The sequence below is a fragment of the Alligator sinensis genome, unplaced genomic scaffold, assembly GCF_000455745.1.
Source record: "Alligator sinensis unplaced genomic scaffold, ASM45574v1 scaffold38_1, whole genome shotgun sequence".
In the NCBI taxonomy this organism is placed as follows: domain Eukaryota; kingdom Metazoa; phylum Chordata; order Crocodylia; family Alligatoridae; genus Alligator; species Alligator sinensis.
In genome coordinates this window covers 1,137,793-1,162,062 of record NW_005842179.1, presented here as the reverse complement: position 1 = coordinate 1,162,062, position 24,270 = coordinate 1,137,793, and the positions used below count along the sequence as shown (strand labels likewise).

The window sequence follows — 24,270 nt, the reverse complement described above, 5'->3', positions numbered from 1 at the left end:
GAGGGGGGATCTAGTGGCCATTTACAAACTAGTCGGGGGGGGACCAGCAGACATTGGGAAAGACCCTGTTCCCCCAAGCACTACCAGGAGTGACAAGAAATAATGGTCACAAGCTGACAGAGAGCAGATTCAGACTAGATATCAGGAGGCGCTACTTCACTATCAAGGCGGCTAGGATCTGGAACCAACTTCCAAGAGAAGTGGTGCTGGCTCCTACCCTGGGGGTCTTTAAAAGGAGGCTGGATGAACACCTTGCCGGGGTCGTTTGACCCCAATACTCTTCCCTGCCAATGCAGGGGATCGGACTTGATGATCTTGATAGTTTCTATGAAACTATCTGCTCAGGCCCCTTCCGACCCTACCAACTATGAAACTAGGAGCTTTAGGCCGGAGGCAGCAGTAGGGCAGGGTCGCTGGCTGCACTCCTTGTCACCACCTTCATAGTATCCCCCCTTCCCATTCACTTACCTGAAGTCTTTGTCAGAAGCTCTCATATACTCTTACACAATGTGTACTCCACACTGTGGAGTGGGTACAAACTTGCCTGCAAACTGCCTGCGAACTGCTCCCCTGCTAGCAGTCCCTGTTCGCTGAATTATATTAAGGTATGTGAATTAAGACATTATCAGTGTGAGTTAGGTTTCAGAATGATGAGTGTGGGATAAATGTAAGCAACTGGAAATATTCAATATTTACACTGTATCCTGAGCAAATAAATATTCACAAATCTACCTATCTTCACTTCTGCCACGTCCAGTTTATATTTTATTTTTTTAAAGTACCACATTTATAGATACTGAACTACAAGTTCCTTTTGGAAGAAGCCACCTTGTCAAATGCAAATATGCATATCCAGTGTCAAATACACTGTTTATAGTGTCAAATGTACCTTCTGTTATCACTTAGCTATATTGTATGTCTTCAGTACTGGCAAAAATAAATACAGCTTCTTGGCCCTTATTAATCTAGTCCAAAGAACTATTGTTCATTCTTTTCTTCTTTTTTAACTATTGTTCATTCTTTCTTCAATTTATCCAAGTCATTTATTTGAGTCCAAAATAAATGAATGGCAGCAAGTTTTTCTCCATTGCATTTCAGTATAGAGTTTCAGTGCAAGAAAAGTACAGTACAAAAGTAAATTCTAACCTTACTTTAGCAGCTGAAATCGTAGAATGTTGCAATAAACCAAGTTTGAAATATGCAGAGATGTAGGGAAGATGATTTGTGTATCTTAGTTTTATGATTTTTCATAATGAAAATTACAAAGCCAGGACTGTCTAAAAGAAAAAGCCTAGGCTATCAGGATTTCAAAAAATAAAGAATGTAAAAAAGCAATCCTCTAAAGATTCAACACTCTAAAGGTATAAACAGACATTGCTTGACATCTCATTTGTGCCCTCATAAAAATATTTATGGTGACACAAACACTGCACAAATAAATGTGATACCCTTTGTTGTACCACAGGAAAGGAAAATCAGTGGTAGAACAAAAAGGTAGTAATAGACTCTTCTGCTTTATTGCAACAGTACCTCTGTGACAGGAGAGTACAAGCAGCCTAATCTGCTTGCATTCTTGCACCACCCTGGGACAGTGCAAGCCTCTGAAGCACCCACCTTCTTTCCCCACTTAGAGAGGTACCCTGGGGAACCTTGTGGTGCTTCTCTATAATTAGAGAAATTAAGGTTCCTTGCTCAGCCAATTGCAAGGGAATGGGTATGGCTGCCTGAGGAAAAGTCCTGCTTTCCCTGCTCAGTCATACCCATGCCCCACAATCCTAGGGGGCCAGGTCTGCCTGAGTAGAGAAAGCAGGGAGATCACTTCACCTCTTGTACTGCACCATCTGGGCTGGATAAGAAGTGATGTGTGTTTGGCAAAATGAAACAGATCAGCTGTGCTGTGATCCAGTTCATTCAGCAACCTCTATTTCTAGTTTTAGAAATTTCGTAGATTTCATAACTCATATGGATTTTCTAAGACGTCTTTTTACCACATATGCATTTTGGTAATTCTCCTGGTGCAGGCCTATGAGTATAGTATGTCTGTTGCTATGATAACTATAAATAAAAACAAATTTAGGGAACATCATTTTGTACAGTCTTTATGAAATAAAGTGTCTTGGTATGCTTATATACAGTACATTGTATTGTCAGAATTCAGTACAGATTGGTCGCTGCCATGTAAATAAATAACAATAACCATTTTTTCTCTTTTAATTAACATTGTTTATATAAGATTCTATCCCTTTGGTCTAACAAAGAAAAGTAATACTCAAAGCTAGTACTTGCAGAGCACTGCAGTATAATTTAGTGAAAAAAATTGCAACTAGTAATTTGAACCTAAACAAATATTTTTAAAAAATTGTTGTCACATTTTTCATATTAATGCATTTATCCTAGTGCTCCACTCTGTGGTACTGAATACATACCATTCTGTTTGGGCATGGGGGCTAGGGGGGAGAAAGGAATTTGCTTTATTTACTATATAAATAAAGAGCATTTAGAAAATGTATAATTGTTCTCATAAAAGAAAAAAGGTTGTACTCTAGAGTTCACAATTGAACATTATGTTCGTACTAAGGAGGGTCCATAAAACAGTTCTGAAACTTCTCTCCTAAGATTTAAAATAAAATAAAGCTAGCATCTGGTTAAACCATCTAAAAATGTCCTTTCCATGAGGCCTTTCTTATATAATACTCCCATAGTGGACAAATTAGACCAGTGAGCATAAGCAAGTTTTGATTAGCAATATATCTTTGAAAATCATAGTAGAAGTAATTTGAAGTACAAATAGAAAAACAATATACATGTCTCAAATATCAGGAGTATTGCATTAAGAGGTTCTGAAAATAATTTGTTGTAGAAGTAGTTGATACAAAAAGTATGAGACAGCAATTGTGGAAGTGCATGACAAAAAAATAACCCCAGAGGGTAGTAATGGCAGAACTTTTGTCCTCTGTATATTACAGGATCACCAACAACCTTAACTATAAAAAACTGTCCTACTGTTCCTACTCACCTACCCAGAACAAACGTCTTTATTTAGAAAAGCACGTAAGCATTAATTTATGCGTATACTTCAGTTATATTACATTCAAGTCCCAATAAGTTTAATAAAGCTTGTCAGCAGAACAGTATAATATGCACATTCCTTATAATCTGTAATATATCTTAGAATGGAAAACTGACACTAACTAAAAAGATGCAACTTAGAAGAGGAGGTCTTTTAAACCAGTAATACCAGGAAATTATATCAGCAGACTAAAAATGGTTGTCCACAGAAATGCCAAACCGTACTTAATTCTCTGTCTTCACATTTTAGTATGTCCTATTTTGAAGTTGTTTTATACATCTGGATTCTTTGTTTTCCTCAGATAATGGCAGTCTACCATAAACTGTAAAACTGTCTGGGCAAAATCTCAAGAAGAGATTTTTAGGATAAAGTGTTGAAGATTTTTGTCTGGATGTTCTTAAAAATGGATTGTCTGGCACTGAGAGCAGGGAACTGGAAATTAATACCCTGACAGTTCTATTCACTTGCTGTCCACTGTGCCATTGTTTCTGTTCCCTGAAAGAGGACTTGCGTAACTAATCAACACACTACAAAGAATAAGTATTGCAAGTTGATCCAGTTTTACATGAAAGTTCTGCTGCTTATGTAACTTAGACAAATATCCGCATAAAATCTATCTTGTTTATCCAGTCCCATTGTTTAATATCTTCCAGTGATGATTTCTGAGGTGTTATTTACTAACACCAAACTACAATGAAGGCTGAGGCCATAAAATCATAATAAAAATCATATGGGTTTTTTTAAAGTCCAACCGCTTTTGATCTCTGAGGCCTAGAAATTATGCGTTACCATTTCAAAACTGGCATGTCTTAGCTAAATTCATAGAAGTTAGGGACAGGAAGGGACCTCACAAGATTATCAGGTCCAGCCCCCCTGCTCTAAAACAGGAAAGACTGTTGAGGTTAGATGACTAGAACGAGGTGTGCATCCAGCTGTCTTTTGAAGATCTCCAGGGAAGGTGACTGCACCACCTCTGGGAGGAGTTTGTTTCAGACTCTGGACACACAAACCGTAAAGTTTTTCTTTATGTCTAATCTGAAGTGATGTTCTATCAGTTTATGTCCATTATTCCTAGTCTTCCCCCAGGGTGCCTTGATGAACAGATGTTCTCCTAGCCCCTGATGTTCTCCCCTTATATACTTAGAGCCACCAAGTCCCCCTGAGTCTTCTCTTTTCCAGGCTGAACATTCCCATGTCCTTCAGCCTCTCCTCATATGGTCTGTTTTCCAGACCTCTAATAATTTGTGTGACCCTTCTTTGGACTCTTTCCAGCTTTTCTACATCCCTCTTGAAGTGCAGCACCCAGAACTGGATGCAATACTTCAACTGCCGCCTCATCAATGCTTAGTATAGTGGGAGGATGACATCTTTAGTCTTGCTTGTGATGCATTAGTTGATGCATGCCAGAGTATTGTTCATTTTGCCAGCTATAGCATAGCATCGGTGGTTCATGTTCATTTTCTGATCGATCATGACCCCCAGGTCTCTTTTGGTTGTGGTGCTGGCTAATGTAACACTGCCGAGCCTGTAAGTATGTTGTGGATTATTTCTCCCCAGATGGAGAACTTTACATTTCACAGTGTTAAACATCAGCAGGTTGAGATCCGCCCACTTTTCAAGCCTGTCCAAGGTCAGCCTGTATCCTCAACCTGTCTTCCAGCATGGCAGCTTGTTTCCTAATTGTATAAAGCATATTTGTTTCCAGGTTTAATGGGTGAGAAATAGATAGATCTGCTCAATTTTTTTCATTGAAAAATGTTTTTTTCTGCTAAAAAGTCCTCTCTTTTTATAACCAAAACCTTTAACAAGGAATATTGAAAGTGATTTAACAAACCAAGCTGTTTCTGAGAGGTCAGCAACTTAATACATTAACATCACATTTGAAGACGAATTAAGGAACTTTGAAGGGAAAAAAATGTTAAAATATTAATTTCAGTTCCTGTAACACAGAAAAAGGGAAAAGAGAAAATAATTTACTGACTTTGATAACGGAAACACTTAAATTGTCGTATGAACAGGGAAAAAACCCATTCTTATATTCATATTTCCTAGTTCATGGTGTAGTTGATCCTTAATAGAAAGGCAGATATGGAACCCTCCCCCCCTCAAATAAATGGTAATTTCTTAGATATTTGAAGATGCTTACCCACCCAACCATGTCAAAGTATCCTGAATTTTTAATAAGTCAGTATGGCCGTAGGAATTTATTTTATTGAAAATCAGAGCTGGTATAAGCACACTGAAAATGTAAGCACTAGAGCAAAACAAGCCTTGGGTAGAATTTCATTCTTTTACATTAAGATGGGCATTAGGGCAGTACTGGTACTTCTAAAGGTCTGTTGAACTAAGGTAGAGTCCATTTTATTGTATGGAGCAGAACTATAGGGTGCTGACTCAATGGTTCATTCAAAAATAGAACAATTCTCTAATTACTTTTTTAAGGCAGCTTTTATCTCTTCCACTGGGGAGAAGAGGCATATTCGCTGAAATGGGACTGCTTAATATGAGTACAGACTTCCTCAAACTTATAACACAATTGGTTCCTGAAAACAGTGTCTTAAGTCGAAACACTGTAACTCAGAACCGATTTTTCCCATAGGAAACAATGTTATAAATGGTGGATTGGTTCCTGAACCAAGGCCTGATACCCTGTTTTCACCCAAAATAACCCAGATTTTTGTACTCAATCAATTATAGATGAGTAATATAGCTACATTAAAAATGGACTAAATATCGACATTGGATTTATGACACATGATAACCTGCCTGACATCTGACTCCCCAGGTACCTCTCCACTATTCATCCCCTTTCTCTCCCCCCCATCCAGCCTATCTCTCACCCATTGACTCCTCAGCCTACATCTTCACTGACTGCCTATCTTGTGTGCATAGCTGCCCAGCATCTGGCTTTTTTACTTTTCATTCCATCCAGGAAGAACACACACGAACTGCTAAAACTTCCTCAGCCTGGCAAAGGGTTTTTGAACCCGAAAGCTTGCTCAAAATTTTTTTTCCAACTATTTAAGTTGTAACCCAGATTTTTGTACTCAATCAATTATAGATGAGTAATATAGCTACATTAAAAATGGACTAAATATCGACATTGGATTTATGACACATGATAACCTGCCTGACATCTGACTCCCCAGGTACCTCTCCACTATTCATCCCCTTTCTCTCCCCCCCATCCAGCCTATCTCTCACCCATTGACTCCTCAGCCTACATCTTCACTGACTGCCTATCTTGTGTGCATAGCTGCCCAGCATCTGGCTTTTTTACTTTTCATTCCATCCAGGAAGAACACACACGAACTGCTAAAACTTCCTCAGCCTGGCAAAGGGTTTTTGAACCCGAAAGCTTGCTCAAAATTTTTTTTCCAACTATTTAAGTTGGTCTAATAAAAGATATCAGATTCACCCAAAGAACTTGTCTGCTTATAGATGCATTAATGTATTTATTTTGTAAATAGCAATCATATTGATTTGGAAGGACTTCTTTGAGGTGACGTTGCTGGACTTTTTGAAGGGCTCTTGGTTGGACTTTTTGAAAGCTTCTTGGTTGGATTCTTCTCAGGAGTCTTGGCTGTGGGTTTTTCTGGAGCCTTGTCTGCTTTCTTAAAGAAAGTGTCCAAGGAAGTTTGGACAGGTGTTCTCTAGGGAGATGGGTGACACAGCTACTTGTTCGCTGTCATGGTGTCACACCAGATCAAGCATTGTAAAGTTGAAACTGACATAAGGAAGTTGAAACAGGGTGTCAGTTTAAAAATGTTGTAAGTGCGAAACATTGTAACTTAAACGTGGTAAGTCAAGGACTGCCTGTACTTAGCTCAGTTAAGAACTTTAAATTAATGGATAAAAATGAAAGCTTTTTCTCCTATCTGTTAACCTAAGAAGTACATTTTAGAAGCCTCTATTTTATTAGATAAATCCTTGTTTAGCTGCTTAAATAATATTTATATTCTCCTCCAGACAATTGGCCTGGGAAGTGTGCTGACAGTGACTGACCCAGCATTTCTCTTATATTTATAGCAAGATACAGATTAAAAAATTAAAGAGTCCATCACACAGACAGATAAGTAGGCTCATGTCTCTCTAAGCCATTCAGTCTTTAGGGTACTACTCTGCCTTCTGCTTGGCTTTTACTAGAGTATGACAAAATATAGCATGGCATGTTTAAAATCATTTTTTTGTTTCTAATGTTCTTAATATAAGACACCGTTAAGAGACCTGATCTTCATACTCACCACTTTCTGATAAGCAGGTTTCTCTGGGTAGGCTCACTCTTGAAAATTCACCATTCAGTCTTGAAAATCTTAGGCTGTGTTACTAATGGAATATTTTGTCCCCTACTGCTACACTGCACCCATTAACCACTCCTGAGGATGAATGAGGCATGTGTGAGGCAGATGGATTTCACAGCTGTATCCCAAGCATGAAAGAGTTTCAGAAACAGGAAAGCATATGAAAAAGCCTGCATAAATCCTGATCTGTAGGTCTCTGTTATGCTGAAGGTAGAGAAGTTAGGGACATTCTACAGTTTCTGTAATGATCTCAACTCCTGAAATAGGATGGAAGGAACAGAAACATATACAAGAGTGGGCCTTCTCAATGTTATGAATTTCTACATTATCTTTTTCCAATGTGGTGGGGGTGGGAGGGAGAGGAGTAGATGAGGAATATAACTTGTACGCCTTTCCTTCTCTACCCAATACGCATAGGGATGACAGGATTGTTTTACCCTGACAAGTCCTGTCTTCATATCTGATGCTAAAATGTTGTCTACATGCTAGTCATTCAGCTTCAGTGGATGTTACTCAGTTTCAGAGGAATATTCCCACTTGCACACTCCACTGGAACATTAAGAGACATCATATTCATTCCATGATACTTCCCAGTGCTCTGGCTGCCTTAGACAGTAGCCCTGTAGGTAGTGATGTGGTTTCAATCCAGTCATAGAAAGAAGGTTGGCTTCATGAGACACCTGACTAAGGATTATTGGAGGTGCTTCAAGAATGGCTTTGCCCTAGAGCTATTTTAGGTTCTGAACCACAGACTCCCAAAGCAACCAGATTTGACCTTACGTTTTTATGTTCCTCTAGCAGCCACAAATAAATAAACAGTGTTTTTGGTGGTTTTTTAAGGCGATTATTATCAGATGGGAGATTTCTAACCTGCCTGGCATCTAAAGCTAAGGTGCAACTGGTCCCAAGCTTGTTCAGAAGGGGGTAATTTCTCCACCTGTATTCAGACCCTTCAGAAGTCCTCTTTTTATTAGTGCAGTGTGGAAAAGGCTTCAAAGCATTTTGGTGCAGAACATTCACTGGCTGTGTTCCACACTAACCTTTCACCTTTTTCAAGCTGTATTAATTTCATATACATCTCCTTTAAAGCTGTTTCAAGACCCAGCCAATGACAACATAGCTCATCAGAAATCATGCTGCTAGTTGAGGGAAGGTCAAGAAAGATCTTATACAGTGTGTGTGTGTGTGTGTGTGTGTGTGTCTGTGTGTGTGTGTGTGTACATACACATAGTGTGTGTGTGTGTGATATATATGAATAGTGTACATCTCCAGATTTCCTACCTAATTGGCCCTCTGGACAATGAAATAATGAGTTGGTAAATTCATCTTCATGTGGGGACATTTTGTAGAACCCTCATCAAAGGAACCTGGCTTTCCTGCTATCCTTAGTATACCTTCTTATGAGTATTTCAATGAAAATTGAATATAAGTGGTTGGATATAAGGTTTTTGCTCATGCTGCGCCTTCCATAAACTACAGAAAAGGTGTGCTTTCTTCCTGCTGTTTCCTGCCTTTCCCATCCCCTAATCCCTCCTCCAAAAAAGATGTACTGTTTCCTAAGGAAACAAAAAGGCGATATAAATTCTCCCTATGCTTCCTGATCAAGTCTGATCACCAGTGTGGTTTAGATCAATAAATCCAGGCTCTGAAACCTATATTGTTTTAGATGGAGAATGGAGGAAAGGAGCTCGATATTCAGCCTGCAACATAGCAAATACATATTAGTGTTAGTATTAAGAATTGTTTGCTTTACAGTGGCATCCCATGGTTTTAGTCAGAGGTCCATTGTGCTAACCTCTGTTCAAACATGTAGGAAGAGACACTAGGAGCTTAAAGTAATTAACAGGAAGGAAGGATGAGGGTAGAAGAAACAGGAATATTTGTTTATATATCTGTAGGCACAGTGAGACAGCTTGAGGTCATCATTTCAATTCAAATAGTCAAACTAATAAAATAGGTATCAGTAATCCCTGGTGGTCATCTCCCTCCCCAGTTTTATTTGGCAACTTCCCATAATCAACACAGTAGAAATGGCTTTAAAGTTGGGGCTCCACACAGGCTCCAGGTGTCTTCTTGGGCACTGGGATGTGTTGGGGGCTTAGCACCCTGGAACTTAGATCTTTTATTTAAATGCCTAATTATAGCTACCTTATTTTCTACCCCCATGTTGCCAGATTTTTGACCTAAGATGTGCTAGCAGGTAAGATTCATTGTTTTAAAGGGATAAACAATAATAAAAAATAATACATAGTATTTCTAGTGTGATTTGAATCTTTATGGTGTTGAGCAAAGACTGACTGCACTTGTTTATAATTAATAGTATATTTTTAAATCCATTTTCCTCTTATAATACCCATATATCTGTTCAATCTTATAAACATGCCATCCTGTTATGCCCTACTCCTTGTCCCTCAAAGATATGATATGATTGGAATCTCTGTGATGGTACCTATTCTCAGTCTCCCTTGACCAGGGTTCAAATGCCCAAGCAGAATACCTACCAATGCTGACCTCCAAAAGGGAGAAAATGTGTAGTATTCTCCCAGAATAGGGATATAAATTACACATAAACTGGTATCAGTGATTGGAAACTGGTTCAAATCTGTAACACAGATGCACATTAACCACTTTCCAAATGGCCAAAATTGGTTTAAGATAAACCTGGATGGATGTAGTGTCAGACTTAACTGATTTCGGTTAAATTAGTTTATTAAACTCCTGCCCAGATCCCCTCCAGATAAAAGTTAACTCACAGTCCCCCAGCTTCCCAGGATTCTTTGCACCTCCCCCACAAACTAACCCCCTCCCCCCAAGTGGGTGGGCTAGCCTTGACCTAAACTATCTGCTTCAGCTGAGGGTGTAAGTGTGCTGTAGCACTGCCCCTCCTCCCCCCAGCGTCTTGCCTGAGTCACTGCAGGCATGTGGCTGCATTTCTGGAATCAAGACTGAATATTCACTTGCTTATTGGTTTCATAGATTTATAGATTCATAGATGTTAGGGTCGGAAGGGACCTCAATAGATCATCGAGACCGACCCCCTGCATAGACAGGAAAGCGTGCTGGGTTCAGATGACCCCAGCTAGATTAGATGACCCCAGCTAGATGCCTATCTAACCTCCTCTTGAAGACCCCCAGGGTAGGGGAGAGCACCACCTCCCTTGGGAGCCCATTCCAGACCCTGGCCACTCTAACTGTGAAGAAGTTCTTCCTAATGTCCAGTCTAAATCTGCTCTCTTCAACCTGCACAGCTTAGACTAACCAGTTAAGATTGAATCGATTCAGCCTTGGGTTTTTTTTACTGTTTGTGCTTGGCCACAGAGAGCACCAATAGCACCAAAACAAAGAAGAGCAACATTAGTAGTCATTTAAATTAGAAAAACAAAAAGATTCCCTGATTTCACTCTCTATATTAGGATAATGAAACCTGTAACTCGGCTATCAAGGCATAATAATACAGACTGCCTAGATCTTTCTTGTATAAAAAGATTGTTTTAAAGTGTAGTATACTGCAGCTTGTTTGTGAATTTATTTATTTGAAGAACACTGGAAGCTGCTTGCCGTGTCTACAACCAAATTCTGTGCATAGTGAAACAGGATGAACTTTTCTAATTATTGATGCAGTTTGGTCCAGAAATTGCCATTCCAGTAACAAGCTTTCCTTCAATTCAAATCTGATTTTTTTTTTCTGTAGAAAAAGTAACTTCCCTACAGGAAAATTCCACCTCATTGATATTCCTTTAATTAACTTTCTGGGCATTTGTCACTTGCATATTTCAAACACAGTGTCCTCTCTTAATTATTTTATTTTATGTGCTTGCTGCCTCCACACTGCCTGTCATAGCATGTTTTTATTATGCCAAGGCTATAGGAGGTGAGACTATAGGTAGCAGTGATATATTACCAACTTCAGAAGGGAGTTGCTTCTGTCTAAATCACCTGAGGAATTCTTTCTGGGTTATCCAGAAATTGTCAGGATTTCCCCTCCTCCAGGTTATAAGATCTGCAGCATTAGTTTTCCCACCTCATTATGTGTTGCTTCCTGCTTAAAGTAATATTTCTACCATTCCTGACCTTTGGGTGAACTCTTAGGAGCGAGCACTAAAAGGAGGGAGGGATGCCAACAGGTTTCCTCTCTTCTTTTGCTTGGATGAGACAGCTGCTGCACAAACATTTGGAGCATCCAATTTTTGTTGGGAAAAAAATATATTTTATTTGAGGGGAAGAGGGTGTGGCTCCCAATAATGAGTAACATCCGTGAGTAACATGACATATCCATTATCCAAAGAAGCATTGGGAAAGGCAGATGAATCTTTTTAAGCCATCCAGCATGAAAACAGAGTGTACAGTCATTAAAATGATATTACTTCTTGATTCAGCAGCAGCAGGACCCGAAAAGGCCTTTGGGGCAAACTTGAAATCAGCTTTTCCTGATTATTGTTTGTCACACACTACAGTATGGAATACTGGGGCTGGATATTAAAATCAGTCCTGTATTCTTATTTTTCTTCTGACTCCAATAACATTAAAGAGAAACTCTTAGACTGCTTTGGGCCATAGGTATTCTGTTGACATAGCATGTATTAGATGTAGCTGTCTTAACATGATTGGTTGAATGGATTGTTCCTATGAGTTGGCCCTACCCTGTTGACTGAAACGACATTAAAGATAAATTGTTCATAATATTTTAGGCTTTGGCAGCATTCTGTAATCAGGTAGTTCAAGAGATTAGTATCACAACACTACCTGAAGGGATAAAGAGGTGATTTTACCTTTTCATAGAACACTGGTAAGATTGGTATTACAGTACTTCATAGAGGGCACGTCTACACATGCAATGATGTGACTGAATAAATTCCAGGTCAATTTGAGCCAGAGTAAATTAATCCCAGTGTCACCATCTACATGTGCATTTAAGATCAGTAATTTATTTCAGTATGGGATAGTACCTGTGTCTGATGGGACTATCCAAGAGTGCTGTAAATTAGTCTATACCACCCCAATTACTGCACAAATGTAGATGGTGACATTTACCATGCAGTAAATTAGTCTACTATGCAGTAAAGCACACCTATAGATGCACCAATATGGTATTAAACAACTAGGGATCCATATTTAAAAAAAGGCTGCTGAAAAATTGAAGAGGAGATGAAAATGAGGCGTAAAAATTTTTCAAGAAGTAGAGAAAAAATGCCTTACATTAATGCAACTTAATCTCCTCAGTCAAAATAAAAAATAAAAAGATTGAGAGTCAGCTTCATTGCAGTGTATAAATATATTCCTGGGGAGAAAATAGTTGTTACTTTAATTCAAGAGAGAAAGACATAACAAGAATCAATGGCTGGAAGCTGAAGCCATACAAAATCAAAATGAGAATGCACCATTTTTGGAAGTGATAGAGATTATCCATTAGAACATATTGCTAAGTGAAGAGGTGATTCCCAATCTTGATGGTTTCAGATCAAACCTGGATCCCTTTTTGAAAAATACGCTTTTGTCAAACAAGTTATTTGTCTCAGGATAGGTGCAACTAGGTGATGTATAGGCCAGACTCAGTCCTCTGATTATCTTTTCTGATTTGGGCTCCATGAATCAACCTATGAACCCCCTTCCTGGGGTTCTTATGTGCCCATATAAATATATGCCCATTCAGCCAGAACTGCATCAATCATAATGCCAGTGAAGACGGTACCTTTCTGTGCAGCTCTTTTCATTTTGAGAAATGTCTACATATTACCACCTGCTTCCTATTGTTGAGAGAAGTCAATGATGTTTATTTTTAAATGGGAAAGCATAGGGGTGACCTACTTAAGAACATCAGTATGCTGGCTAGATTGCTTTGCAAGATTTATGGACAAGGAGAAAAACATTTGCAGAAACATGTCTATAACTTAAAGCATTTCATATAAATAGTGTGAACATAGCTGACTCTATCTTGGCTGTTTAGAGCTGGTGAAATGAAGATTTGTTAGTGATCAGAGATGGTTCATTATTTTCCTATCTGAAAAATTTTGCTTGTTTAATAAAATACTAACTTTTGGATGAGTCTTTAATTGCAGCCTTCCTAATGAGATGAATTAATACATATACATATTCTTCTTTGCAAATTATAAGAAACTTTTTTGGGGAAAACTATAAAACCTGCTATCTTTGTGCATGAAAAATGTCACTCCTTGTTCAGCTACAAAGTTGTCTAAAATATTCAGACCAAGAATAATAATTAAGCTTGACAGCAAAATTATTTTTTTGATCCAAATGTGTCAAACTGTTCCAGGAATGTTGTCTATTAACTGCTTTTAAAACAACAAAAGCAAATAAGGAAACTCAGGATTTGGACAAACAAATTAAAGCATGTTAGCTGTTTTTCAGTAACAGTCTATATGTCCATCTTACTATATGCCCATGATAACAGAAAGCTAAACCAGCAGTTTGGCCTTCAGTGAAACAGCAGAACTACTGTGTTTTAACTGAAGGCTATGTTTAAGACATAATTCAACAATCAAAATGCCAGGCAATGCAGAGAGAAGAATAACATTCCACTTTTAATGTGTGACATGTTTGGGTTTGGTTTGGTTTTGTTTTGTTTTGTTTTATTTTTAAAAAAGGACAAAGGATCACCATCATTTCCACAAGAATTAGGAACAAAATGTCGTTTTAATTTTGAAATTCCTGTTATTTCCCTAAATGACATCCCTAATGCAGAATTTTTTTGTCTGGTAATCTTCAATTTTTCTGTTCTACATCACTGCCTCCTTTTATACAATTTACCCTGGTATTTGCATCTTAACTATTTTTAAAAAGACATATCTCCTTCCTTTTGCTCCAGCCTATCTGCAGACTGTTGTATTTCAGCCTCCACAACCATCTCTATGTTCTCTGACTGAGTAAAGTTTGTCCTCTCTGTTCTAGCCTTTTTTCTGAAGCAAGTTGATCCTGGAAGGGTACTATGTAACAATTAAATGTATTGAATTACTGATGTTCTAAATAAACCAGATCAAAACACTGTGGTAGCCTTGCTGTCTCTCCTCCTCTTTCTCCTGTATAATAAAACATTGTACTAGAGCTGAGTAACAGTATAATCCCTTTGCTTAACCCAGTGGTTCTCAACCTTGTTAGACTCAAAGCACCCCTCAGAAAATGTCAGTTTTCACTGGCTTTTTTTTATTACAGAAAAATAATAGAGTAATTCTTCTGTTGTAAATAACTCACAAAGACTCCCAACAAGTTAGAATGTTTTTAACACTATGGATTCCTATTTGAAATATCTGGGCATGTCCAGAGAAGCACGCACATGCGTATGTGGTGCCGCAGACCCACCTGCAGCACTGCACATTTCACATGCAACATGCAGGTTTTTCCCACACTGCTGATTTGCAGCACAGGGAGTGGGGTTTCAACACTGGGAGAGCCCGGTGTCAACAAAAACCCACAATGAAAAAAAGTGGGGTGGCACACATGGTGGCAGCATGTGCCACCCAAAACCAGAGCTTGTCTGGCCAGACCCACACTCTGGCTGCTGGCCAGGCTCTCTGCTGCTAGATTACCACCAGTGGAGCCCCAGGAGGCCCCCAGGACCCCAGGTAAGGCTGCTGTGGTCAGCTCAGATGCTGGCCTCAGCTTCCCCTACCTCACTCAGGGAAATATGCCACATGCCAGAGCACAAGCATCCCCATATTGTGATGCTGCTGTTTGTCCCCAAGGAAATGCATGTGCCTCCATGTCTGGAGTCAGCCTCTGGGTTTATCTTGTAAATCATGTTTGCACATCAAACAGTGCTAACATTGTGTGGCACCCTGCAACGCCCTTTAAAAAGATCTCAAGGTACCCCACAGTGCTGTAGCACCCTGGTTGAGAATCACTTTCTTAACCAGTGTTAAGAAACACTGATGCCATACAAATTAACAATCTGATGATATTCTTGTTGGCAGTTTTACAAAAATCAACCAGCAGGTTCCCACAAAATACAAAGAGGAGTTGAACTGGCAATAACATACCACCTTCCAAATATCTGCATAAACTATCCAGCTTCTTAGACCAGCACAGGTATAACCATTTCAAGTTTTCTGGAGGCTGTGCTTACCTTCAGATGAGCTACATGGTTGTGGAATTTCAGACTCCACCAAGTCATCTAGTTGACTTCTGGCTGCAAATATAAGGTGTCTAGATATCTAAATAGGGAGTGTATATCTCTTCTTCCTATCACCAGTGATTTGTTGCTACATGCCCTTCCTAAAGCAATGTGATATCAGGCCTGTCTGAATATTTTAGGTTTGAGACATCCTTACTGGCTTGTGCAATTGTTCATTGCTTTATGAAACAATTTTAAATTCATTGCATATTGGTCTCATTGTATTTGCATTGTCAGTGGCTAGCACTGGCAGTCAGGTTGGTGACCGTAGGTATAGTTTGCTGTCTGTTGGCTATCTCATGGTTTCCCTTGGAGTCCTGCAGTAATATCCCTGAGTTCAATATTGTTTGTGTGGCTTTCTACCTTGTTTACTGCAACATGCATTAGTGGTATACTCCTGTGGCACATTCAGAGAGGTTTATCTTTATCCCAGAGTTGGGTATATGTTTAGAAACTAGCAGTGGCACAACAAGAAGGTGGAGGGGAGGTGGAGAGGGAGAGAATAATGTTCAATAGGAAAGTGCCTTAGGATACATCTCAGATTCAGTTTAATCTTTCTGACAGAGAGTCAGATGTGACATAGCACATTGTCTCAGTAAAAATGCATTTAGCAGCCTTAGACCTTTAAACCTGAAATATGTCTCTGTAGTTTTATTGAGGCCTGGAAATGAATGGCAGTAACAGTCAGCCAGACTGTCTGAACTTTCCTCAGATGCAGCCATCTCCCTTGTGTGTTAACCTATGCAAAATGGAGTTTGCAAACCCCTTGGAAATGCACTATCTGACATAATCAAAAAGAAGTTGTACTGCCACCAGTCCATCCAGGCCACATCTGTGTTCTCCTACCAACACAACTTTGCCACAGCCCCTCACAACAAAGACTCAGAACAATGGGTGCATCCAGGATTTTGTGAAGGGGCCTGTGGAAGCTACCCCACACTGCAGGTGTAAATACATCCCCACTCCCAGCAGGTGCCCCCCACATGCAGCAGCAGGGATATATTGTTTTAAGTCCCCAGATCAGATACGAATCCTATCATAGATTCATAGATGTAGGGTCAGAAGGGACCTGAATAGATCATCAAGTCTGACCCCTAGGCAGGAGTGAATACTGGGCTCATATGACCCCAGCTAGGTAATTATCAAGCCTCCTCTTAAGGACCCCCAGGGTAGGAGCCACCACCACTTCCCTTAGAAGTTGGTTCCAGATCCTAGCCTCCCTGACTGTGAAGTAGTGCCTTCTAATATCCAGCCTGAACCTACTCTCAAACAACTTATTGCCATTATTCCTTGTTACTCCGGGAGGTGCTCAGGTGTACAGGGTCTCTCCCATTCCCCGCTGGTCCCCCCTAGTAAGTTCATAGATGGTCACCAGGTCCCCTCTCAGCCTTCTTTTGTGAAGGCTGAACAGGTTCAGGTCCTGTAGCCTCTCCTCGTAGGGTCTGCCCTGCTGTCCCCAGATCATGCAAGTGGCCCTCCTCTGGACCATGTTGATGCTGGTCACATCCCTCCTGAAGTGCGGTGCCCAGAACTGGATGCAGTACTCCTACTGTGGCATGACCAGTGTTGCATAGAGGGGGAGGATCATCTCCTTGGCCCTGCTCATGATGCATCTGTAGATGCATGACAAGGTGCAGTTGGCCTTACTAACCACGTCCCCACATTGGCAGCCCATGTTCATTTTGGAATCGATAATGACTCCAAGATCCTTTTCTGTCACTGTGCTTATGAGAAGGGAGTTCCGCAGCGTATAGGTATGCTGCTGGTTCTTACTGCCCAAGTGCAGCACCCTGCACTTGTCAGTATTGAATCCCAGCCTATTTTCATTCGTCCACCCCTGTAATCTGTCCAGGTCCAATTGTATCTTGTCCCTCCCTTCTAGCATGCCCACCTCACCCCAAATCTTGGTGTCATCAGTGAATTTGAACAGGGTGCTTTTCACCCCCTCATCCAAATCGCTAATAAAGAAATTGAACAGTACAGGCACAAGGACCAAGCCCTGGGGGACTCCACTGCCCACATCCCTCCAGGTCAAATATGACCCATCCACCACCACTCTCTGGGTGCGGCCCGTCAGCCAATTTGCAATCGATCTGACTCTGTAGGCATCAATGCCACAGTCGCCTAGCTTTTTAATGAGAATGGGGTGGGAGACCGTGTCAAAAGCCTTCCTGAAGTCCAGAAAGACTGCATCGACCATGACCCCTGCATCCAATGATTTTGTGACCTGATAGTTGAAAGTAATCAGGTTGGTCTGACAGGACCTGCCCCTAATGAACCCATGCTAGCTGCCTCTGAGCATCATCCCCCCCTGCTGGTCCGTCACAGATGTGCTCTTGGATAATTTCCTCAAAGAGCTTCCCCAGGATCGAAATAAGACTAATGGGCCTATAGGTGCCTGGGTCCTCCCTCCTCCCTTTTCTGAAAATGGGAACTACATTGACCTTCTTCCAGTCTTCTGGCACTTGGCCAGAGCACCACAAGTGGCCAGAGCACCACAAGTGCTAGTAAAGCCATGCCAGGGGCCCCGCGATAACCCCTGCCAATTCCCTGAACACCCTGGGGTGGAGAGCATCTGGACCTGCTGATTTGAACACGTGCAGCCTCTCCAGAAGTTCCCTAACTTGGTCCTCCCTGACTCTAGGCCTGGTGGATTCTCTCCTGAGTCCGTCCTGAATCCTGGTGGGGGAGATGTCTCGGTCCCTGCACAAAAAAATGGAGGCAAAGAATTTGTTAAAAAGGTCTGCCTTTTCCTCTGGTGCAACCACCATTCTTGGCATGCTCTCCCTTCCCTTCCATCCTCAGTAGCCTGATCCTTTCCTTGCCCACTGCTGCTTCTGTCCCCAGAGTCCCCAGGTGAGCTACTCTGGTCGCCTATAGCTGGGCTCAGCAGGCAACAGCAGGGTTCCTCCTCCCTGCCCAGTCCCCCCAGGTGTTCCCTGCCAGCCCAGGAGCAAACATAAGGTGGAGGAATCCACTTTGCCACAGGTGCACCTCCTGTCCCCTGCTGAATCCATCTGCACCAGCTCCAGAGCCTCTTCCCACACAGCCTCCCAAACTACAACACTCCCAGTTTATTTCACAGAGGGGAGGGGCTGCAGAACAACTGCAGCTGGGTTCAGCCAGAGACAGTGGCAGTGGTAGGCTGGGGTGGAGGTGAATGGAAAGGGAAGGGGATCTGCTTCTGAGGATGGAAGGGAAGGGAAGGGTGCTGAGATCAAGGTTGGGGTAACTGGATTCTTATACCATTTGGGGTCTTAAAAAAAAGTTGCCTCTGCAGCACTATGCAAAAGGAGGGGTGTGTCTACACCACTACACCTCCTCTGGGTCCACCCCTGCTTGGAACCATTCTCTAGCAGACAAGCTTGCCATCATTCCATTCCCTCGGTTTTAGAATTTAATTGCATTATAGTTAATGAACTAACTTCCAATCCTCAACAAGTGGTCAGTCCCCACATACCAAACACCCTGACCTGACCTGTAACTCCTGATTTGCCTTGACTTCAATCTCCTGCTGCCTTTGCTGCCAACTGTGTCCATCTTCCTTGTGTCAAATTTGACAGCATTCTCAGTGTTACACATACGCAGCCCATATGTTTGACAAATAGCACCAAGTGAGTAGGGAGTTTTCTTAGTGTTCTCACTATCCATTGGAAATTTTGCTTTATGATTGCAGAGAATGATGAGGAGCAGGAAGCTCTGCAATCCTTGGACAAACCTGGCTGGTATTCCCAAGGTAATGCTACCCAACTTTATGAACTGTTGAAAAAGATGACCGGCAAGTTAGAACCCAAGGTATGTCATATAAGGAGAATGCAACTTGACTGTATTCTAGTTTCTAGAAATTATAGACACTGGTAAATCCTGTTCCACCCATCAAGCATCTGAGTATCTAAGCATGATCCTATTCTACCATGCTAGAGCACATCTTTACCATGCTAAAGCACATAACTATTAACACATCTTATCGTGTAATGGACCTTCATCCTAGCCTTGAGGTTTAAGTCATAAGAAGTGGTGAGGGGGACCTACTCACCTTTTGGGTTAATGGTTTTTCAGGGACTTGTGCAGCATGGAATAGGATTGCACTTAGGTGGTTAAGTGCTGTTTAGGTGCTTACCTGGTAAGATAGAACCTGGCCTTTATTAGGGATGTGAAAGATTAAACAATTAATTGTTTAACTGATAAGTGCAGCAATAACTGGTTAGTTTACCAGTTATTCTTTAGGTCAGGGTGGGTGCAGTCTGGCAGGGAAGTGGGGAAGGCAAGCTGTACAGTACCCCAGCAGGACTCAGAAGGCATCAGGGAAGCAGAAGGGAGGGGAAGTGAGGAGAGGTAAGGGGGACTAGTACCCATAGCCTAAGAGGAAAACAGGGAGAAACCTAATGTCTCATTAATTAAGCAATTAGCTGCTGGTTCACAGGTGCTTCCACCCACCCAGCAGAGGACTTCACATGGTCTGTGTTGTCTAGCTGGGTTCTCCTTCCCCACAGTCAAAGGATTCCAGGAGCCAGGAGTGGCTGCTACCAGCAGCTCTGTCTGAGCTGCTGTGTTATCAGTTAACCAATATAATTATAAGAGGTTAAAAGAGTATTTTTAAAAGATATTTGCATTCCTAGCCTTTATTGACTTTGTCAAGAAAAGGCAAACATGTTTTATTAGCTATATAATATGTATCCAACTACATATAGTATAGTCTTTCACCATAGATGTAAATATAATAGATGAACAAAGTAGTTCAGATGAAAACTAGGAGCATTTTGTCACTTCATTCGGTACATTTTGTGGGTGAAACTCTGGTTCTTTTGAAATCAGTGGAGGTCATATTTCACCCAATGGTAGACTATACATTAGGGCCAAAGTATCAAAAGTGTCTGTTTAAATACAAAAAGGCATGTGATGTTTTTCCTTTGTTTCAAGCTATCTCCAAAGCTTGCTATGTTTATTTAGTCTCTGTTTATTTATTTACTTTACTTTCCTGAGGGTCAAAATATCATATATGCTAACCATAGTATGGCATTCTTTTTGACAGCATCTGATGAAGTGAGGTCACAAAAGCTTGTATTATATATATATATATATATATTGGTTAGTGTGTGTATATAGATATCTATATATAGTATCTATAATGTATATACTATATTGTCTATAGATAAGGAAACTATATAGTATATACTTTATAGACTAACCAAAGGAGGGAGGGAAGCATAGATAGATAGATAGATGCTGTCTACTTCGGTTAGTCTATACAGGCACGTACACATATACTAAGTTGACTTATAATAAGGTGACTTAACTAAGCTGGCTTAACTAAGGCGGCTTAACTAACATGGCTTAAATTAAGCCATGTTGGAGTGTACACACATACAGCTTCTTGACATAGTGGCAGCCATAGTGTGAGCTAAGTTGACTGAACTAATGCGACTCAAGATAATACACCTTATAGGTGTATAGGTATTATCTTGCATCGCATTTTAAGTGAACTCTGTTCCACATACATACGTATGCTCTGACAGTTAAGTCGTCTTAAAAAAATTAAGCCAGCTTAACTGTCAGAAAGCTAGTACATGTGTACACACCCTAAGGTGCAAATCTACCCTGCCTGCTACAAATTATTTTGTAATGTCACAGGAAAACCAGGAGAGGTGTTCAAAGGCAACCCACATGGAGTGAGAGACCTGAAAAGTGAAGTGGCCTTGAAGAAAAGAAACTGACACTAATAATGTGTGTGTGTGCGTGTGTGTATCCTGGCCAACTGAGCATGGAGGAATCTTTATTTGGTTAGGCTTTTTTCAGGACATTTTCTCTTGTTTGAAACAGTTTCTTGTGTTTTCTTCAAATATATAGCACTTTTAATTTGCTGCTTCCCTTTCAGGTTGTTTATTTTGGTGACAGCATGCACTCAGATATTTTTCCAGCCCATCACTATAGCAACTGGGAGACTGTCTTCATTTTAGAAGAGCTTAGAGGGGATGAAGTTATAACGCCTGTAGAGACTGAGTCTGAGCCTTTGGAGAAGAAAGGAAAATATGAGGTAAGGGTTCCTTGCAGCTGTTTCCTAGAACCAAAAAAAAAGAAACAGTGCAGGTGGCCTAAACTAATTTCTAAGAAGAAGAAACTAACTTATCTTGCAAATCTGTTGACAGCATCAACATTTTTTCATGCTTCCTCAAAATTATGCCAGCATGTAGTAGCTTGACGTGTTTAAAGGCTTTGTTTATAGAAAGATTTCTGTGCATGGCATAGCACTAATGTCCTACAAGTTTCCATTTCTGACACTAACCAAACTAAATCTTGGCACAGAAGAAAGGTATATCTCCTTCCTTTAGTCAAGCAACAAGGTCTTTGGCATTTTATTCAGGTGAACCTTCCCAATATCCCATGAGCTAAACCTCCAAAAGTGCTTACTGTCAACACCTGTTGTAAAAGTCAGTCAGTCATCTGACGTGAATGTTCACACCCTACTACGGTCTTCTTAGTCATAAAGCGTCTCTGAAGTTGGTCAGCTGTAGTATCCCTGACTGTTACCATAAATAAATAATTCAAAGTTAACCATGTCTGGGATAAAGAAACATTGGTGACTGTTTGCATTACAGTCGCCCTTAAATTATCCCAGGGCCAGGATTAGGTTCTGGCCTGTTCTCCGCTCCACTGAACAGCAGAACTACCTGGGAATGAGCAGGGGAACATGTTGTATTAATTGAATTTAAAAGATGATACATTCAAGTAAAGGGTGACAGGGCTGCTCCTGCAGTAGATGCCTCCCAGGAACCGCAGGAGCAATGCATTTCTGTGTGCACATCTTGGCTAAAAAGAGACACGTTTCAATTAGTGTCCTGCACTTCAGTTACTTCTTCAGACTGGTAATATTGGAACTGCTTAGCCTTGTAGGCCGCATCCACACATGCAGTTATGTGTGGTTTGTGGTGTCACATTGCATATTAAGCCATGCCTGGCTCTGCTAATTGGCAGTACCAGGGGCAAAATTTATTATTGGGATTTCCTTGTAGCAAAAAAAACCAAAAATCCCTGCAAAAAAAACCAGCGCAAAGCATGTGAAAAATAGCATGCATTGGGACAAACACAGAGGCGGGGGAGCAGGAAGCCTAAGGCTGCCTGCTCCCCTGTCTCTTCATGGTGTGGACCCCCCACACTGAGACACACTCAGCACGTCTGCACGTTCATTAATGTTCAGTAGTCACTGCACATTTAATTTAGTGCTTGCTTAATGAAGTACTAACTAAATGAACAGTAACTACAGTTACTGCTCAGTAACGCTGGCATATGGGTTTTCTTGTAATGCTTACTGCGCAGTAGTGTATTAGCACAGTTTTTGCCTGGCACACTACTGTGCAGTGTTATTAGGCTACTGCACATGAAGCGTCTCATGTAGGCACACCCACTGGGAGCAGGCAGCTTTGGGCTGGGTTGCTTGGGCTGGCTGCTCCCCTGTCTCTGCGAGCCAGTCCCTGGCTGGCTGGGGTGCAGGGTGCCTTAGTGCAGGGGCTGCCTGTCAGCTAGCCCCGTAATCAGTCAGCCTGTGTCCCAGCCAGCCTTCACTGCAGCATGTGTAACCTGGCTGGAAACTGGGAAGAGCTGGGCACAGGTAGTTTGTCCAAAGCAGGACAATTTGTCCCTCAACAAATCACACATTCCAGGGGCAAGCACTGTGACGCAAATCAGCAGCACAAATTTGTGCCGCTACTATTTGTGCTATTTGTTTGGCATTTTAAACCAATCTATCTGTGCCAAATTTCTGTTCTGTTACAGGTATGGATTAGTTTTGTGTGCTGAACATCTGTTTTGTTACAGGTATAGACCAGTTTCTGATCACTTATACCAGTAAAAGTATAATGTCTGTACCTGGCTAGTAAGGAGCAAAGCTAGAGAATGAAAGACAAAACCTTACCTGTTGAGTTAACAGATGCTGGGAATTAGAGATAGTCAAGACATGGGGAAACCAGTTCACAAAAAGGGACTATTTGCAGTACGTGCATTCCACAGAGTTCAACATGGAATGGTTTCTCTGTCTGCAGCTTTTGATGATTTTTATCAACATATTTATCAAAACAGGTTTCTTTTAAATTGTTTCTGTATTTGCAACCTGTTTTTATTAAGCAGATTATTGCTGTAGCAATTCTAAACATGATATCAGAAAACCAATTTTACTAAAAATATAAACAGTGCAGAAATTGTTGCAAAAAGGAGTGAAGAAAATTATTGAGGGTTTTGGAGAAAGAGTTCTTTCTTTAATACAGGATTTTTTTGTGAAAAATTTCAGGAACTTCTGTTTGGAATGTGTCTTCCTTAACACTGTTCCTAAATAAATCAGTAGTTTCCTTCTGACTGCAACTGGGTGCTTTTTCTCCCTTTTTTGGATTAGTTTATTTTTAAGGAGGAATATTTCTTGCTTTTTAAAATATAGTTTATTAGAACAGAGTTATATTAGTGAATGTTTTATACTAATTTGGGTACTTTTCTTTTTAATTTATCCCTACAGCATGTTCAACCCCACTGCTTTTTATAGGGAAAACTGGAATGACATAGACTGGTAATATTACTATGCACAATATTACCACTGTGTGCATGAGGGAAGTAGAATAGAAATAAAAACTGTTTTTCTCCTCTACTTTTATTAATAATATCAAATATATTCCTCTGAAGAATACTGCTTTCTTAGTTGAGGTCAAGCAAAGGACTTCAAAGTCAGTGAAATAAGTAAAGCAAACCATTGAAGATCAAATTCTTTCCTGTGTTGCAAAAAATAGAAAAGA

General features: G+C 40.6%; 1 protein-coding gene and 1 long non-coding RNA gene across 5 annotated transcripts in view; one reads left to right on the top strand and one right to left on the bottom strand.

The window, feature by feature from the left end:
• Positions 1-24,270, top strand: part of LOC102376702 (dermatan-sulfate epimerase) — a 350,602-nt gene that overhangs the window by 208,828 nt on the left and 117,504 nt on the right. For 3 of the 4 annotated variants that reach the window (XM_025207040.1, XM_025207039.1, XM_025207041.1), the window contains 2 exons: positions 19,173-19,291; positions 21,372-21,530. In XM_025207040.1, the coding sequence (XP_025062825.1) occupies positions 19,173-19,291; positions 21,372-21,530 (278 nt within the window). Of the gene's footprint in view, positions 1-19,172; positions 19,292-21,184; positions 21,277-21,371; positions 21,531-24,270 lie in introns of those variants that run through there. The other variant, XM_025207042.1, reaches the window with a different exon arrangement.
• LOC112550690 overlaps positions 24,118-24,270 on the bottom strand; it is a 22,777-nt gene continuing 22,624 nt past the window's right edge. The window contains exon 4 of the long non-coding RNA XR_003094647.1: positions 24,118-24,246. This is a non-coding gene — a long non-coding RNA (uncharacterized LOC112550690). The remainder of the gene's footprint in view (positions 24,247-24,270) is intronic.